This window comes from Cucurbita moschata, unplaced genomic scaffold (assembly GCF_002738365.1).
Source record: "Cucurbita moschata cultivar Rifu unplaced genomic scaffold, Cmos_1.0 Cmo_Scf00032, whole genome shotgun sequence".
In the NCBI taxonomy this organism is placed as follows: domain Eukaryota; kingdom Viridiplantae; phylum Streptophyta; class Magnoliopsida; order Cucurbitales; family Cucurbitaceae; genus Cucurbita; species Cucurbita moschata.
Genome location: NW_019268548.1, coordinates 282,015 through 300,549, shown reverse-complemented (window position 1 = coordinate 300,549; position 18,535 = coordinate 282,015). Strand labels below are relative to the sequence as shown.

Sequence of the window (18,535 nt, the reverse complement as noted above, 5' to 3'; positions counted from 1 at the left end):
CAACGCAGAACGACTTTGATTAGAACAATTAAAAATAAGAATTCTATTATGAAAAAAAAAATAATAAGGATAATGGCTACGTCAAAATCGAGTCGGCCGAAATAATTTCGTTGTATTTTTCAAATAAAGAAAAATAATATTATACATATTTCGAATCATCTGGACAAGTCGCGGAGGAGGATAAGCCTGATCCAGAACAAATCGAAACGCGGTTTGCGCCGTCGTTTTAATGAATTATTAATATGGGCGGGAAAAGTAAGTGATATGTACGTGGCAGTTGACCGTTATTTAATAAATAATTCACGCAATAGATATTTCCACATTATTTTTTACGCATTTTAATTTTGACCCCTAAAACAAACAAACAAACAAACAAACACGTTTTGTTTTTTACTTCCCCTTTCCTTCGTCGCTGCTTCGAAGATTTTGCCGAAGCCTATAAATATATGTCATCCATGCCTGAATTGACCAAACATCCAAACTCGAGAAAATCCGAAGTTTTCCAATCTCGAATCGAAATGGAAATCAACAATTCGGCACAGTACGGTCGTGTGTTGAGTTACTTCGACGAAGATGGAGACGGCAAGATCTCGCCGTCGGAGCTGAGGAATCGGGTCGGATTGATGGGCGGAGAGCTGCTGCTGGGGGAGGCGGAGATGGCGGTGGAGTCGCTCGACTCGGACGGCGACGGGTTGCTGTGCGCGGGCGATTTCGAACGGCTTCTGGACGTGGGGGAGGAGGAGAAATTGAAGGATTTGAAAGAGGCGTTTGGTCTGTACGATTGCGAAGGTTGCGGGTTCATAACTCCGAAGAGCTTGAAGAGAATGCTGAGAAAATTGGGGGAATCGAAGTCCACAGCAGAGTGCAAGTTGATGATCGGTCAGTTTGATTTGAACGGGGATGGTTTGATTAGCTTTGAGGAGTTTCAGATAATGATGGCGTAACAGTGTGTACATATAAACACAATTCTTTGTTCATTGTTTGTATTATAATTTCATTCTTCAATTGGTTTGATTTGTTGAGATATTGTTATCATTATTATATATATATATGAATAACCGAGTTTCCAACAAAGAATTGTGTATGAATAACGGGGAGAAAGACGCCGCCAATACTTACTGGGATGGGGTTTTGACTCCATCACTGCCTTCTCTCCAAACTTCCTTCATTTATTATTTCCCAACTAACAAAAACTACAGACTTTCCTACGTTCTCGACTTTTTTTTATTCATTTTTTATAAAGGTTTCACAACTACAAAATAATAATAATAAAATAAATAAATAATATTGGTTCGTGTGGTCATTGGTTTGATTTTGGTTAATCTAGTCTTCTTTAAAAAGAAGTTTAATGTTCTTGCGCATAAAATTCGGTCTAGAAATTTTTGTGAATTACCCAAATTGCAACATTATATGGGTCTTGGATAATTTGATGACATGTGTGTCATGCTGTGAAGGCATTCTATTGTGTATTAAATTTTGATCCAAGCCCACCATAGTCTCACGTCTCATGCTTATAAAACCCTTATAAGAAATGTTTCGTTCTCATCTCCATCCCAGAGATCTCACAATTTCATATAATAGAGAGAGAGAGAGAGAGGTTACAAAGTAGAGTACACAAAAAGGGGCATCATATCATTGTATTGTCATTTTCCTAGAAAAGTTTAAATTTCTTTCAAGTTTCCTTCGTAAAAAACTCAATCAAGTAATTAACTTGTGGCTATAGCAACTCTTATGATGGAAAGGGGTGTGTATAAAAATCACCTATCACTGAGGATCGCCTTCTTTCAACCTCTACCAATATAATACTTTCCTTGGAAGCCACAAGTGAAAACAAATAAGGAACAACTCCCCATCCTTCAGCTATTTCATCCTCAGCTGCTCAAAATTAAGTAGACAATTCCATTCCCTTCCAGTTTTTCCTTCTCTCAGGATGATCATGAAGCGTGTCAATGGAAAAGACTTTTAAGAACCACTCAATAACTAATACAGTCTTCATTGGCCTAAAAATTTGAGCATAGTTACAGTTAGGGCGTCAGTCAATAGTTGAAAATAAATACAAGACATTGAAATGCTAAACATTATTACCTTCATTGGGCTTTGGAACTGTAGTATTGCTTGCTGCCTTCTTCGCGTCTCTTTTGGCCACCATAGCTGTAAGACTCGCAGATTATTATTACAAACATGGGGAAAACTCCTCTGTAGGCAACACGATTCAAGAGCCCTACTATCTATTCTTCTCACATTTACCTTTATATTTCCTTTTCTTGCTGGCTCTCCTCCTCTTCCTGTCGGATTGTGTAAGTTCAGCTGCTTCTTTGATGTCACCTTTGCCTGAAAAAACTTCCTCTGGAGCAAGCATCGCTGCATCCGAGACAGCAACGGGAGCAACCTAACCACATAACAGAATTATACTTTAGCTCATGCACTCAACTACACAAACACGTACAAACGGGATATGAGATAGAAGAGCAGTTACCTCTTCCATTGCAAGAGCAGGGACATTCACTGATATAGACATATCCTCAATAACCTTTACAAGTAAAGAATTGACATGTAGATGAGAAAATGGGTTGATAGATGGTCAATCAGTCCAAAATTCAAAGAATTCATTAGAAGCATACAGGTTTCGGTGCGTAGTGGTAATGGGAAAGAGCATCCAGCTTGGAGCAAAGTTTCTTGAAAAGTATGCTCGCCTGATTTGAGGTAAAGGTAAGGAAATCAATAAAAGAAATTATGGAGGAAGTAGGAAAGGTTATAAATGTTTCAAACTATCCAAATTTAATATAGTTTGATCAGAGTATCATACTAGAAATACCAATAGAATTGTTAAATTATGCGAGTAAAAACTCTTCTTGTCTCTTCATGAAGTGTACCTCATTCTTTGCTTCATCCGTGAATGTCGATGGGGCAGTAGCCAAATTAGTCTTTTCAACATACTCTTCCTGCAAAAAAATTGGAAGAATGGCCCCTCAAATCGAAACAAATTAAACGAGAGACATCCGGTAGGAAGAGACGGGCATGGCAGCAAGGGAGTGCGCTTAATGATGCATCATTTTTAGAAGAAACACAAACCTCGTATAGTTCACCAAGACCTTTCTTGCTTTTATTCTCATCCTGTTTAGAGAAAAGAAAATGTTACTACTTGAGCAAGAAAAACACTACAAGTGAATATACATATATAAATGTGAAAGGCACATACAAAAGACTTTCATAAAAGAATACTGACCAAGTCTTTGATTTCTCTGGGTGCTTTAGTAGGTCGCTTAGGTGCTTTCTGAACTTCGTCAAAACGCCCCTGAAAGCAAAGCATAAGACAATGCTGGTCAAATATTCGCAGCAGATGAGTACGGCCACTGTAAATCAAGCTCTTCCACGTCTTGTTCTCTTGGCTCAACATGTATCCATTTTTCTTCATATCAATATAAATCGTTTCTTTTATAAAAGAATATGGTTTGATTAGGCTATTGCCACTTAGTCAGACACCCTTTCTTTATAAGTGATGAGAATTATAAGAATTGAAGTTTTCTTAGATAGAAAAAGTTACCTCAAGGATCCTTTTCTTGATCATCTCTTCCAACGTTGCTGTAACTTCTTCTGTGATTACTGGTGGTGGTCTCACATTGTGCTCAAAATCTAGATCAACTTCCAGAGCACTATTCTTAGGTCTTTTTGCAGCGGTTACCTAATATTGAAATTGTAGCTTGAAGTGGCTCGAAATGATCGTATCTTGTATAAAGTAAGAAAACCAATAAAAAGATGACTTTACCTCTCCTTGCATGGTCCACGTTTTTGGCTCCAAGTTTGCTTTCTCCATCATCTCTATTTCAGATTGAAGCTTCTTAAGTTGTTTTTGATGAGTTGAAAGATTTTCAGACTTCTGTATATGCAACTCAAAATTAGAAACTAGAATGAGTATTCACATGAAGAAGAGCGCCTATCAATTTAATATGCAGCTGAAGTCGTGGAGGAAGATATGTACCCGTTCTGCATGTGCTTCATCATCATCTTCCTCTTCATCACCTGAATCTGAGAATTCAGACTCCGATCCATTCCTCAATTTAGACTTTGTTCTCCCATGATTCTTCTTTTTAGCACCAAAAAAGTCTTCGTATCTGCAAACAAAATAGATTCGCATCTATTGGAAGCTAATATTTTAAAGTGAAAATAGATCATCCTTTAGCTTATTGAAACTACTAAAAAATCACAATTATCATGAAGAACTTGAAGATCGTGATCAGATTCTGAGGATTTTCTCAGTTAATAAGTCTATTGAAAAAAAATGTAGTGAAAACTCAATATGCTGAGTTTTTTAATGTAGGCAAATAAAGAGATGTTGAATGACCATTTAATTACACCGGCAAGGAGATCATGAGGAATCAAACATTAACGATAACGACATTGATGCAATGAAAAGATTTTTACAATAGTGTAGTGTAGAGATGTTGGTCAGTCTGCTACAAAAGGAAAACTAAACGACAAAAACGTGTAATCTGAAAAATGAAAGAATCCTATTGGCAGACAATAATGTAGCTAAGAAATCTCATCAACCGGCTCCTTCCAGACAGCCTCAGATTTTTTTTTCCACAATCATATAGACGAGATGTTCTAAAATCAGTTACTAATTAATGTCGCTTTAAGTACAAATGCACACAAACTTCAACTAATATCAGAGTCATCCATCGCATTTGATAGTAACCATAAGTCCAACTAGACTAGTAGCATGAGTGTGAAACTATGCAAAACGAAATCAAGTACTTTGATCACTTTAAGGAGTTTGTCATTTACAAGCATATAGAAGAACAAATGAGCCCTAATACCTTGCCTTTTCCAGTTTGCTAGAATCTCCATCCTCCTCACCATGAAGGTCGAATTCCCCAAGCTACAAGGGAAGAAAATAGCCAACTTTAAATTTTACCAAAACAAGCATCTTAAATTAACAAATTCTGCAGCATGTAATAATATCATGAGCAATAAACCCTCATTAATAGCAAAACAAACAAATTCTGGAGAGGATCAGTTTGTTTAAGCAATGTGCCTTCACCTCATCATCTTCATCATCTTCATCTTCATCGTCCTCGGATTCTTCTTCTGTCTTCCTTTGTTTCTTTCCCTTCTTACCATCTGTCTTCTTCTGTAAGCCATATTCTCTTCCCTCATCCTCCTCCATAAACTCCTCTAGCTCTTTTAATTTCAAAAATCCATCCTCAATCCCACCACTACCATCTTCTCCCTCAACTTCACCGTCACTCACTTCCTTCTCTCCCTCCTCAGTGTCTCCATCTTCTTCATCGTCACTGTCCTCTTCTTCATCCTCATCCTCCTCATCTTCGTCGTCTTCGTCATCTAACTCCTTTATATCCTCTTCAAATTCATCGCTGCCTTCCCCCGACCCTATAGCCATCTCTTGAATAACATTCTTCTTATCTTCCAAAGACACCTTCAGGTTCGAAATTACTTCAGGATTCTTCTCAAACCGCTTCAAATCCCGGCGAATACTTGCCAAAAGAGGTTGGGATTGGAGGTCAATTTGTTGCCATATCTGCTCGGCATCAAATCCATCAACCAGGAGATGATCAAATGGAGATTTAGGACTGAAAGGTTTCAGCATAGCAAATAAGTTATGTGAGGCAAGGCGAGCAACTTTAGACAGGGAAGGGCTTGGAGCAAGCCAGAGAGGTGGGTCTGTTGATTTGAGATAATGAAGTGGATCAAGACCAGCTTCAGTGGTAGGAAGAACCACTTTCTCCGCCTCCATTGAGCTCTGTTTAACACAAAAGAATGATCCCTCATTCAACAGTGTCTCACGATAATATGAAATAATTCAATTATCAAATATAAATAAGTTTCAGACTACTTTTCACTTCTTGAAACTAAAGATATAAACAATAAGAACTGATAAGATTATAAGAAGCCATACATGAACGTGAAAACGGTGATCAGATCAGATCCCCTGGCCTTGCACACTGGTACATATCACAAAACACATCAACGGAGATACAACTTGATTATAAACAACAAAACAAAACATGAGAAAAAGATTCTTGAGATTTATTTCAAATAGTGCCGTTTCCATTATGGAGACAGATGACCTACCCCTGTTTGGAATCCCTGAATTTGGAAGGCTTTCCAGCAAAAAAAAGAAAAAGCAAGGAATTGGAAATCATGCCTTTTTAAGACGGATTTGACAGAATTTTTAACTTTAAAAAATCCTTTTCCAATTCTGCAATTTCACTCCGTCCAGGGGAAAAAAGTGTTCGTGAATTGAATTACGGTACATAATTTCAGTACAGCGAAACCAATGTACTATACTGAGTAAACCTAAAGTTGATTGGGCATGAGTTACAGCCAAACCTCGTCGAAAGGAAGTAAAACTCGTTGTACCTGTTGAAAACGCGGAAGTCACGTCGGGGCCGCCGGAAAACGTCACAAACACTGTGAAAATTAAATCGTCGGCGTTCAGATTGCGCTTGCGTCGTGAGTCCGCAGTGCAGGAGATAAATCGTGGAGTCGAGGAAAGCAGCCTGAAAAGCTGCTACAACACACTGGAAGCTCCGTTCGCGTGGGTCTCTGTCGGCCGGAGGGTGGCTGTCGCGCGGTGGTGAGGGAAAGTCGCCGAGTGTCCGGGCTGCGGCTGAGAAAACAAGAGGAGAAAGGGCAGCGCGGCTAGTAGAACTCACGAGGGGGGGTTTCCCGCTGTTTACCGAGAGAGAAATAGAGGGTGGCCTGAGGTTTAGGGTTTTTAATTTTCTTTTTCTCCTTTACTTTATTAATTCAAGAAAAAAAAAACTAAATTAATAAAAATAACATCAACTTTGCTTATTCTTTAAAAAATACTCAAAATATTCAATAATTGTCTATAAATTATCCAAGAAAATTCAAAGTGCCTTAAAAAAAAAAAAAAAAAACTCATCGATGATATTTAATCTAATTAATTTTAAATAGAGATAAATATTATCTTATTTAAAAAATGTCTTTCAACTTTAAAAAAAAAATGCAAAATATACTATAATAATATTAATATAGGGTAAAATAATGTGTGCCACCTTTAAAAATAATATTAAGAAAAAAAGAAGATTAATGTCTTAAAGTTTGAGGAAGAAGCAAAGCAAGTTTTAAAAGTTTTTACCATTGTTATATAAAAATGGTTCATGGAAACCATCTTTACGGATTCCATGTTGGTTGTAGATATGAACGAAACATTTTTTTATAAAGATGTATAAACCTCTCTCAAATAAATGCATTTTAAAACAGTGAAGTTGACAAATGACAACGATACATAATAGACTAAAGCAAACATGGTAATATTTTAAATTTATCGATGTTCTTGACCTTTATATTATATCTACAACTCTATTATTACATGATTGGGATCCTAATATTGAAAGTTTAAGATATTATTGTTCTCCCCGTATATTTATTTAACATTTTATGAGACTCTCTTAATACTTCATTTTGTATAAGATTTATTATGTTTTTTCAATTATGTCTTGCATTTGATTCAAATCCATTCCCTCGGTCTTTTTAAACATTGTTTTAATGATAATAATTGGCACATATATCTACATTAATATAATATTGTCTATTTTAGACATTTAAATACTTTTGAGATGACTTGATCCTCACTAGATGGTTGACTTTTGTTCTTTCCTTTCCCCGACATAAACCTTCAGTCCACCAGCCATATGAGCTGTCAACAAGGGGACAAAAACCGGCGCATTTTCATTCGCCGGTCTAAATTCAAACCGCTTCAAAACCGTGGCCATCACGTATTTCATCTGAATGAACGCCATTTCCTTTCCCAAGCACATCCTTGGACCGGCTTGAAACACCGGGAACTTGAACGGACTCACCGGTTTCAACTCCCCGTTTTGGAACCACCGGTCCGGTTTGAATTCGAGTCGGTCCTTCCCCCACAGCTCCTCCATCCGCCCCATTCCATACGGAAAATACGTGACTCTGTCCCCTTTCCTCACCGGAGTTCCATCCGGCAGAATATCCGGCGCCGCTGCGTGCTTCGAATCCCAAGCCACCGGCGGGTATAGCCGCATGGACTCGCATAAACACGCCTTCAAATACTTCATATCCTTCAATTCTTCGTAACCATAACCCAACGACGCAGTTTCGGAATCGCCGGACAATTTAATGGCTTCGTCCACTATGGCCTGTTCGACTTTGGGGTGCTTTGTGAGCAACCAGAAGAGCCACGTCATGGCGGCGGAGGTAGTGTCACGGCCGGCCATTATGAAGCTGACGACCATGTCTCTAATCACTTCCTGGCTGTGGCCGGCCGACAAGAGGCGAGATAACAAATCGCCGTGTGCGTGGTTATGATCGAGCGTATTACTATTGTTCAGGTTTCTGTTACGAATGATGTTGGAGACCCATTCATGGACCATTTCCACCGCTTCTTTGAGCTTCTTTTCGGAGCCGACGTTGAGCATGCGCTTGGCCTTCCACGTGACAAAAAGTGGCGCTACTGCCCTCCTTGCGCTGATCCCAGTTGCCGTGTCCAATGAATTTACTATTGCCGGTATTGGGCGCGACATGTCCAAGCACTGCTCATCTGTACCTACCGTCACCTAGGAATCCATGAGAATATTTGTTAAAACCACCCACCTAAATAATGGTAAGAACTCTTCATTTATAAATTACAAAAAAAAAAAAACGTAACGAGTAATAAATAAATACAAGATAATTCTTAAGAGACCAAACAAATCAAATAAAAAATATAATTAGAATATATTATAATGTAAGCATGCATGAAGGGTATGGTTAAGGGGAGACAAAAACCTTACAAACGGTGTCAAAAGCGAGTCTTCCCAAGACATCTTGCAAATCGAGGACGGCGTTAGTTCGAGCAGCGTTATGGAGCAACGGAATCAAACGGAGATGAACTTCATCTTCAAGTGTCTTAACCACGAATTCCCTAACGGACTTAGCGGAAAATTCATGGCTAGCAAGCTTGCGTTGGGTGGACCATAAATCGCCGTCGACATTGAAAATGCCACAGCCGAGGAGATCGCCGAGTATATCAGTAAACGGCTTCCCTTTAGGGTAGTTAACAAAATTGGTCTTGAGCATGTGCTCGACGTTGGCGGGGTTGGCGGTGACAACGGTCCGCCTCGAACCAAGGCGATTCACCACAATGGTCTGAGTGGGAGAGTGGGAAAGGAGGTGGGTGTACCAGCTTAGAAGGCGGCGCCGGTTTTTGTAAAAAGAGATCAAGCAGCCGATGAAAGGGTAGGAAGGAGGGGAATAAAAGCGGTTTTTGGAGAAGCAGTAGAATCTAAAGAAGGAAAGATAGAGACAGAAGAAGGCCGTGGAAGAGAGTGATAGAAGGAAGAAGAGGGAGAGGGCGAAGTAGATGAGTTGCATGGTGGTTGGGGTTTTTGGTTTCGCCCAAGTTTGAACTCAGTTTTGCTGTCTGAGAAGAGAAAGGTATTAACTAATATTTGTAGGGTTGGGAAATGATGAGTTGTAAGACAAAAAAGCACGTGTGAATTTGGGAGCCCAATTGACGTTATTGTCCAATCCATTATCAAAATTAAAACGTGCCATACTTTTTTATTTTTCATTCTATCCAACACACTCCACATCTTTATTATCATTCGCTTTTCTTAACTATAAATTATAAATTAATAATTAATTTGCATTTTCTTAGAATGAGCTGGATTAAAATTTTAATCAACAAAATAATTAGTCTTTATATTAATTAATAAGAGGGAAAAAAAAAAAAAAAAGAGGGTTAACTGTAATCAACAAAATAATTGGTCTTTATATTTGCGAAGATGAAAGACTTTAAGAAACAACAAGGTTGAGAGTAAATAGATTTTTCAAAATTGTGAAAGATATCACAAGTTTTCTATTGTGAAGTAGTTGGTCTTCTGAGTTCTCTAGGGAGGCGTCGTAGTAAAAAAACGTGGTCAAATTGAGAGAACAGCTGAATGCGGTCCAAAAAAATAAAATCATTTTTTGTTTCCTAATCCTTTCTCTCTAAATTTTTTATCTTTATCTAAATGTATCAATTTATCAAGTATATATTTAAAAAGTACACACGTGTTTTATTTACAAATTTAATAAAATTTGATATAATTAAACAAATTTAAAATTTGAATGGATGAAATTAAAGGCTGATTTTGAAATGATATCTCACCAAAGATTAGAGTCATAATGACTTTTTCTTTTTTTTGTCAAGAAAAGAAAAAAGAAAAAAAGAAGAGAGAGAGAGAGTGTGTAGAATAGGTGTGGGAGCATTATCTATGTGACCACTGATATTTTAGGGTTTAAAATAATGCCACCGTCCAAAAATGGAGGCTCCGACCCCCACTTGTATGGCCGGAGCCGCTTCTAGCAAGCTTTTTATTTTGTCTGCATATGGTTTGGTGGTGGGAGTGAACAGTGGGAGGATTTGGACGACATGTCGACAACGTCTGGCGATGACGGTGGTCAATCAAGTCACTTGGAGGGGGTGGGCCTTCCTCAATTCTTGTTGCCAATCATGGGGTATTTTCGTTACTATTTTCTTTTGTCGACTTGAAAAGGTCTATAAGTGGAAGAGGGGTCATTGCCCAAAAAGTCTTGCTTCATAGATTCCACTTGGCCACATTTCACAACACAGTTAAGCTACGTAGTTATGTTGTACATTTCCTTCCACGTTTTAAAAGTGCAGCAACCAATTTTTCTCTCTCAAAATAATAAGTGAGTGAGAATATTTCAAAGAATCGTTATAGATGGCAAAAAAAGTCATGTATTTTTTTGAAAATTAACTTTATAACATATTATTATTCATCTTTCAAGAAAGAAAAAACGTTTTAAAACTATCGCAAATGATTTGACAACGATGATTTAGATTAGAACACGAACACTTTTTAGATAAGATTTTAAAACTATACTCAAACGATGTATTTAGTTAGATAAGATCTTAAAACTATTATACTCAAACACTGATTTACTTTATGTGACAATTATATCTTAGAATCTGATTATCACATCTTCTCCCTAGTATAAATGTTGGAGTAAAATTTGATCGTTGGCAAAAATCTCAAAGAATATGAAAGATTTCAAATATGATTAGGAAGACTCGGTTTTCTATTCGACAGATTTTACCGTAAAATCGGTAATTATTAAAAAAAAAAACAAATACACTTTCTAATCTTATCTCAATAATTTAGGTAAGAACGTTTTTTCTCACCATCAAAATGGATACAAATAACCATGACCAACTTTTGTTTTCCAAAACCAACGTCAGCACAACTTGAAGATATTATGCTCTGTTCCTAACTACACATTTAAATGTTGAGAAGAAAAGTAATCCACAACTCCCTCGATTTGGGTTACTTGGCTCATGTTCATGGAGATTGCCGGTGTTCAACTCTTTTAGTGGTTGTCAACATCAGGGCTTCTTAGGTGGGCAAGTAATTCATCTCGTTAGATGGAGAGTCCACATCGACTAATTTAAGGAATAATCATGTATTTATGATCAAGTAATGCTATCTCCATTAAAATGGAGCATTTTGGGAAAGCCTAAAGGAAAACCATAAGATTTTATGCTTAAAATAGACAATATCATACCATTGTGACAATTGTGTTCATCCGACACATCCTCCCCATCAAGTAATCTTTAAACATCTTATAATTGAAAAGAAAAAACTGCTTTACAAACCATGTTAAAAATGTAAAATCAAATATCAAACTGATTTAAAAGCAATTTTAACTCTTTTAAAATCATCCCAAACATGTACTTATTCAGCGGGATGATGATAATATAATATACTTGCCTTCTTCTTTGAGCGAGAGGCCTCTGGCCTTGAGACGGGCAGGCAGCCTCTTTACAGTCGAAATATGTAGATCCTTACTAGGTGTTTCACTGTTTTATTCTCCTGGATGGATGCATGATAGCCACCATAGCCATCAGATTTGGAACACAATTCTAATGAAACCACAAGCTCATAAAAAAAAGAAGTTGAAAAACATCCTCTTTGCTTTGCTGTCTGAAATTATTTCACCAGGCATTGATCGCTAGCTAAACACTCAGGTCACCCAAATGTATTATTACAAAACATAGAGATATGAAAACATCACAACTTATTAAGTTCTTCTACCTGTAAACATCTGGTCCTTGATGGCTAATATTATGGAAGCCTGCAAAATGACAGTAGGCATCTCGCCAACATCCCTTAAAAGCACGAGAGAAGCTTAAAGCATTTTTTTATAATTCAATAACGTACACAGATTCAACTCCTCTTATAAATGCCATCTGAGACTCAAATGCATTATTACAAAACACGAAATTGTCAAATTTCCGAGGCTTCAGGTCAAAATGATCGATTAAACTATGCGTACTGAATTTTTCCTTATCTAAATTCGGAACAGAACAGAACACAAAAGAGCAAATTTCAAATCAAAGTGCGATTAGAGAAAAAGCATTACCGGATTTAAAGAAGGAACGGTAAGCCACAAGAACGAAGGTCGGCGAAAAACTTAGAAGCGCCATGAGCCAACGAAGAAGCGGAAGATGCCATGGCGAGAAACCCTCGCAGAGTAGAAAAGCAAAACAATGAGTCACGGGAATGCGTACATTCCAAGCGCAGTAAAATCTTTGCCGCCTGTTTGTGTAGCAAAGATAACCGAAGAATTAGGTTAAATTTCTGTAACAATTGATCTTATTCAAAAGATTCACCAATTTATTTAACAGTTGATCTTGATTTAAATAATTTGACTAAATAAATATTAAATATCGTTTTAAAAGTGGTTTGTGAATTTCAGCTATGGGCCGAGATTGCACGAAAGCTGCCGAAATCGGTTCATGGATAAATTACCCAACGGCCCACTACACAAGATTATTTTCTTTAAAAAGAAAAAAAAAATGATGAAATTGAGCGCGTGGGCGCCACGGAAGCACGTGAAGAGGCCACGACATGGAGCCACATCATCACGAAAGTGAAGACAAAGCAGGACGCAAAGTGCGGGTCCGGCGCAGTTTAGCATTTGCCCATCAGTGGTGATCAGTAAAGGTAGGGATAAGAAGAAAGAAGAAAGGTGGTTTGTTTATTTGCAATCCGACAAATGGGATAAGCATTAGCGTGCTGTACGTAAATGACGCAGATCTGTGTTGACCAATACACCCTCATCAAAGGTGTATTCGTCATCTCTCACCCGAATCCTCCACGTGTCCAGTCAAATCTCCCCTCCACAAAAGTCCGCACTTTGGACCGCCAGGATTAAATCAAAGCACATGGAAATAAAACCCCGTGTTGGACACTAGCATTCCTCACTGAGTTGGGACTTATTTATGGTAAAAATCATTCCTCAAGAACAGAGTTGGCTTAGAAAAAGCGGAAAGGAAAGTCTGTGATTGGAGAGAGGGAAGAGGAGAAAAAATGGTGATGGCAGCGACAGAGGAGAGTCCGAGAAGCCCAGAGGCGAAGGTGGGGATGCGAGTGGAAGATTTATGGGACGTTCAAGAGCCGCAGCTCAGTCCCACTGAAAAGCTTAATGCTTGCTTTGAAAGCATCCCTGTCTCTGCCTTTCCTCCTGCCCCTCTTAATCAAGGTACGTTTTTGGTTTGAAGAATTGCTCATTCTGTGCTCTTTTGAATTTCATAGAAGCCAATATGTTCTTCATTTCCACGTTGTTTTTATTGGTTTGATCATTTTGAAGTGTTGTTATTCAGTAATTGAGATAAAATCGGATAGCAGTCTAGCTGAAGCTGTTCAAATTTTGGCCCAACATAAGATCCTCAGTGCACCGGTGGTGGACGTTGACGCACCTGATCATGCAAGCTGGATTGATAGATACCTTGGAGTCGTTGAGTTTGCTGGAATTGCCGTTTGGATTCTTTATCAGGTTACTTGAATTTGAGCTTCTATGAATTCATTTGTGTTTGATTCTTCATGTTAACACGATTTGTGTTGCAGTCGGAGCCTCCATCCCCGAGAAGTCCTAGTGATGGAAGTGCTGTGGCGGCGGCAAGAAATGGGGTGATATCTCCTTTAGAACAGCAGGTACTCGGCCCAGAATCCGCCGCAGCGACGTCGGGAAGCTTTTTCGAGTCGTTAACTTCCTCTGAATTGTACAAGAGCACACAGGTTTGGTCTCGTTTTCAAGATTATATAGGTGATGAATGTGGATTGGCATAGTGTTGATCAAATCTTCTAAATGTACAGGTGCGAGACATCTCGGGATCTTTCCGTTGGGCGCCATTTCTTGCGTTGCAGACGTCGAATTCCTTCTTGACAATGCTGTTACTGCTATCAAAGTACAAAATGAAAAGCATACCAGTGGTGAACTTGGGGGAGGGAAAGATTGAGAACATCATTACACAATCAGCTGTGATTCACATGTTAGCAGAATGTGCAGGGCTTCAATGGTTTGAAAGTTGGGGAACAAAGACGCTCTCGGAGCTCGGTCTTCCGATGATGTCACCGGCTTCTATTGTCAAGGTGTACGAGGACGAGCCTGTTCTTCAAGCATTCAAACTTATGAGGAAGAAGAAGGTTGGAGGTATACCTGTTATTGAAAAGGGTGGGAGCAAGGCTGTAGGCAACATTAGTTTAAGAGATATTCATTTCTTGCTTACTGCACCGGAAATCTACCACGATTACAGGTTTGCCATCAAAATCTTCGTTGATTGGCAGGCAAAGTATTACATTTTGTTACGAAATGGTCGAAATAACACGGTCTCTTGTTTCGTTCTGACAGATCGATAACAGCCAAGAACTTTCTGACTGCGGTTAGAAGCTACTTAGAGAAGCATGAAGCGTTCTCTCCGATGCTGAGCGACATGATTACATGCAAGAAGGATCACTCTGTAAAGGATTTGATTTTGCTGCTCGACTCGAAGAAGATCCACCGTGTGTATGTAGTCGACGACAACGGCAATCTGGAAGGAGTTGTCACCCTCAGAGATATCATCTCGAGGTTAGTCCATGAACCTCGTGGTTACTTTGGCGATTTCTTCGACGGTGTTCTACCATTGCCTGAGAATAGTCGGGTTTGAGAGTGAAATGGTAGCCAGCATCAGCATAATGTTGTGGGCACTATACTTGGGATAAACAGTTTGGCCCTCTTCATTTAGTTTTCTGTTGGGTGTGTTTGTTGCTGTCCTCGATCTTCGATGGTTTGTCGAGACCGATTGAACGTGCAGATTGTAAACATAGGCAACTTATAACCTGTAATTAGTTCTCGTGGTTTTCCCCCTCCTTTTCCCACCTCTTTTTCCTTACATTTTCGGGAAAGACCAGACGGGAAACGAGTGCTTTTCCTTGGAAGTGTTTGAAATGAAGAGTAAAATTATGTTAACAAAGTTTTTAATGTTAACAACTTTGAGGTAATAGAGCTTTGAAAATCAAATGATGGGATGGAAAAGCTGTCATTGAATAATAATTGAGCTGATGGCTTCATCTGACCAAATGAATTGCCATATTGGCTAGCTGTGTGCAACTGAATGCACTCACTTGTTCCCCAAACTTAATGGGAGTGGGGAATTGTGGCGGTTGTTGGGTGAAAATCAGAGGCCCAGCAAAACACCCAAATAACTAAATGGCTGAGCTTCTCCCGGAGAACATAACTCACGGCCAGTCGCCACTTGCGGCTAAGAAAATGTCACCCTCACTCGCCCATAATACCTTCTACTTTTTATCTCAACTTCTATAAAGTCCCTGAAAAATGCAAAAATCAGTTCGTTTATCAGTTTTTTACTGATTTTCTGATGACGAAGAAACGAGGAAATAACTATGGAGTTTAGACACAGACAATATGATGGTTGAATCTATCTAATACATGTTGCTACGTCGTACAATCTTGTGGCAAAGCCACGATCAAATAATAATTCAACAACCCGATCGTTTGCAACGAAGAACATTGAAGTTTCCTGCCAATTTATGGGCCAAGGTGCTCCATATCATGGGTAGAAAAAATGACAACAAAAGTATTGCATTACTATAGATTTGACTCTTGCTTCTTTGTAATAGATTAATAGACCTCGGAGGTCGGGTCCGGGGGGTTTGGAGTTATGTCCACAATATTACTTGACCTCAATAAAGATACACAATCTAATGTATACAACAATGGTAATGTATTATACAGTGTACGAACAAAAGTACGATCATAAGCTTCCCAGTCTCATGTGTTCTATAACATTAGCAAAAAAGAAAGAAGAAAAGAAAAAAGATCAACAGCTCACCATCAAACAGTTTCAAGTCTGGATTTGTTTCAAGTACTCTTTCTTCTCAAGTGATGTGATACAGCAAGTGATCCTTCAAACAAATCTGATAGAGAGTTCTCTAAATCCTCTGGCGTGTACTTTATGTACTTCCCAGAATGCCTTCCGCTCTCCAACTGATTTCTAAACCTTCCTAAGAACGAGCGGTACGCAGGAATCACCTTCTCCGAAACCGATATGATCAGCTCATCGCGCAGTTGAGTATCCGACACCTTCCAAGCTGTTTGAACCCTGCAGATTTCCTCAAAACCTGCATTGAAATTCTTGAACTTCTCCTTCAAAGCTACCTTGGAGGCGTTGCTTGGGCTCCCACCAATGCCTTCATCCTTTAAGCAAGACAAGACTTTGCTCCAAGAGGCTCTAAGGTAAGTGGTTTCGTATTGGCGAATTTGGCCGCTACGCCTGCGAAGCCAGTTATCGCCAAGCAGCTGGGCAAGCTCAGAATCTTTCACCTTTTTCACTATGTACAGTATATTGTTCATTAGGAATATGAACTGCATAGAAACATCCTCATAAAATTTAGATTTTTCCACAAGATTGGACTCTAGAGACGATAACAACATGAACAGTCGACGAGCCAAAGGCGACGTGCTTTCCAACTGCAGTATATCATCGTTATCCTTCTCATTTGGCATGTCTTGTTCTTCCTCATCTTCTAAAAGAGAGTTCATTGTCTTACTGTAATCAACCAGCAGCCTAACATAATTCATTACATATCGAATGAGCGGGTGAATATCGGCATTTTGCATTGCCTTCTTTGAATTTTCGCTAAGAATAGCGTTCTCAAACTCTACAAAAGTTCCCGTGGCTGCTTCTCCCAGTCCAGACAATACTCCGTGTACTTCACTGATCAGAAACTCATCGGAAACCATGGCTTCCAAGTGTGGCAAGACGCCAGCCAGAGCGTCATACATATCCAAGATTCGGAACAGCTTCTCCGGTGACCTCTTCCCAATAGCCACTGCCTCACCGAAATTTAGCAGCTGCATTACACACCCTTTTGCTGTTTCGTTAAAACAAATCTCCTGGGATTCATTGGCGCCACTAAAAATCTGGTCACAGAGCCTCTTCTCACCGACCAAAATCAACCGGACAGTAATTTTGACGGCCTGGATCCATTTCTTCATCTTCTCGTCTAGAAATTTCCAGTCACTTTTCTGAACCTCCTCAATGCTGAGCCGTTCGACGCCAAGAATTGCCAAACACTCGTCCAAAGCATCGCGACGAACGGTGCTGTAGACTTGAACACACTCCTTTTCGTAGCCAGAGCGAATCATACGGTCCGCAATTTCCGAGAGATCAACAGCCGCATCGGGATGGATCAAATCGACCCAAGAATCTTCTCCAATTGTCGCACCTCGCTCATGGAATCGCCCGGAATTGCGACTTTCCTCGCCGAAACTCTCGAATTCGTCGTCAATTTCACTGTAATGGGACGCAAATGAGAGGTGAACTCTTCGGATCGAGCCATAGAGCCGATCGGCGTCGAGAGGAACTGTGCTCTGGATCAGGATATGGCGAAATTCGCTCTCGAGCCGACACATAGCCATTTGGATCGCGTTTTCCGCCCGGGCAACGATCTTGGTCGACTCGGACCCAATTGACAGGTCTTCAACTAGCCGGCGTATATCATCCACCGCAGATAAATATTCAGCCGCCTCGTCCGGCGAGTCCTCCCAATTAAGCGACGGTCTCGGTACATCTGAATTAGGATCCCAACGTAGAATCACCTTCTCGGCGGCGTCCAACCTATCGTTCTCGGTGTTGGAGTTGTTGTCACTGTTGATCATGCTACCGATACTGGAAAGGCGATTGTCGAAATTGGAGAGAATCAAGAGCATGTCCTCACGAACCTCTTTAGGGGTATTGAGGCTCTTGACGATCTGCTGCGCAGTGGCCAAAACGCGGTCGTCGACGCCGGTGGCGACATTGGTGTTGGTGGCGGCCATTTTAGGGAATATTCGGTGGAGAGGAAGCGAGAAGGGAGGAGGGATTCAGTAGCAAAAAGCTATGAAGCGTGGAAGGCCCGGTGTGGGGAAGCGGGGAAGAAGACGAAAAGACATTGGGAGGGAATTTTGTAGAGAGAAGGAAGAAGGGGCGGAAACGGAGGAGGAAGGAGGGTAGAATGGTGGGGGTTGGAATTTGGGAAAATGAAGGTTTGGGAGTCATAAATACTAAACTGCGGATTGAGACAAAGCATCTTCCTTTTGGGGCTCCTCTTTTCTGTGCTTGCGTTTGCTTTCCAAGTAAAAACCCTGCATGTCTTCCATTTTTGTACCTCTCTCTCTCTCTCTCTCTCTCTCTCTCTCTCTC

The 18,535-nt window shown here is 39.8% G+C and overlaps 5 protein-coding genes across 6 annotated transcripts; 2 read left to right on the top strand and 3 right to left on the bottom strand.

Annotated features, from left to right (window-relative positions):
* Positions 1-375: 375 nt before the first annotated feature.
* LOC111429954 (putative calcium-binding protein CML19) lies at positions 376-1,065 on the top strand. Its single transcript, XM_023066043.1, has one exon. It carries the CDS (start codon positions 447-449, stop codon positions 942-944), a length of 498 nt encoding a protein of 165 aa, XP_022921811.1. The 5' UTR covers positions 376-446; the 3' UTR covers positions 945-1,065.
* A 546-nt stretch (positions 1,066-1,611) lies between these two features.
* LOC111429723 (U3 small nucleolar ribonucleoprotein protein MPP10) lies at positions 1,612-6,449 on the bottom strand. Of its 2 annotated transcripts, XM_023065679.1 has the most exons (15): positions 6,382-6,449; positions 5,918-5,963; positions 5,042-5,761; positions 4,818-4,879; positions 3,980-4,112; positions 3,767-3,877; positions 3,545-3,682; positions 3,227-3,295; positions 3,073-3,114; positions 2,874-2,942; positions 2,622-2,693; positions 2,477-2,530; positions 2,248-2,389; positions 2,086-2,151; positions 1,612-2,000 (listed from the first exon to the last, which is right to left on the bottom strand). In XM_023065679.1, the coding sequence occupies exons 3-15, from the start codon at positions 5,753-5,755 to the stop codon at positions 1,993-1,995; spliced, it is 1,680 nt and encodes a 559-aa protein (XP_022921447.1). In that variant the 5' UTR covers positions 5,756-5,761; positions 5,918-5,963; positions 6,382-6,449; the 3' UTR covers positions 1,612-1,992. The 2 variants fall into 2 exon arrangements, with proteins under 2 accessions (XP_022921447.1, XP_022921448.1); XM_023065680.1 differs by lacking the exon at positions 5,918-5,963 and having other exon boundaries at positions 6,382-6,415.
* A 1,045-nt stretch (positions 6,450-7,494) lies between these two features.
* Positions 7,495-9,408, bottom strand: LOC111429724 (cytochrome P450 94B3). The gene is made up of 2 exons (XM_023065681.1): positions 8,791-9,408; positions 7,495-8,579 (listed from the first exon to the last, which is right to left on the bottom strand). The coding sequence occupies exons 1-2, from the start codon at positions 9,373-9,375 to the stop codon at positions 7,623-7,625; spliced, it is 1,542 nt and encodes a 513-aa protein (XP_022921449.1). The 5' UTR covers positions 9,376-9,408; the 3' UTR covers positions 7,495-7,622.
* Positions 9,409-13,379: 3,971 nt separating this feature from the next.
* LOC111429726 (SNF1-related protein kinase regulatory subunit gamma-1) lies at positions 13,380-15,312 on the top strand. The gene is made up of 5 exons (XM_023065682.1): positions 13,380-13,551; positions 13,673-13,845; positions 13,917-14,087; positions 14,166-14,605; positions 14,701-15,312. Exons 1-5 carry the CDS (start codon positions 13,380-13,382, stop codon positions 14,996-14,998), a joined length of 1,254 nt encoding a protein of 417 aa, XP_022921450.1. The 3' UTR covers positions 14,999-15,312.
* On the bottom strand, positions 15,271-18,529 carry LOC111429722 (exocyst complex component EXO70B1-like). Its single transcript, XM_023065678.1, has 2 exons — positions 16,184-18,529; positions 15,271-15,659 (listed from the first exon to the last, which is right to left on the bottom strand). The coding sequence occupies exon 1, from the start codon at positions 18,169-18,171 to the stop codon at positions 16,213-16,215; it is 1,959 nt and encodes a 652-aa protein (XP_022921446.1). The 5' UTR covers positions 18,172-18,529; the 3' UTR covers positions 15,271-15,659; positions 16,184-16,212.
* Between the last annotated feature and the right edge of the window lie 6 nt (positions 18,530-18,535).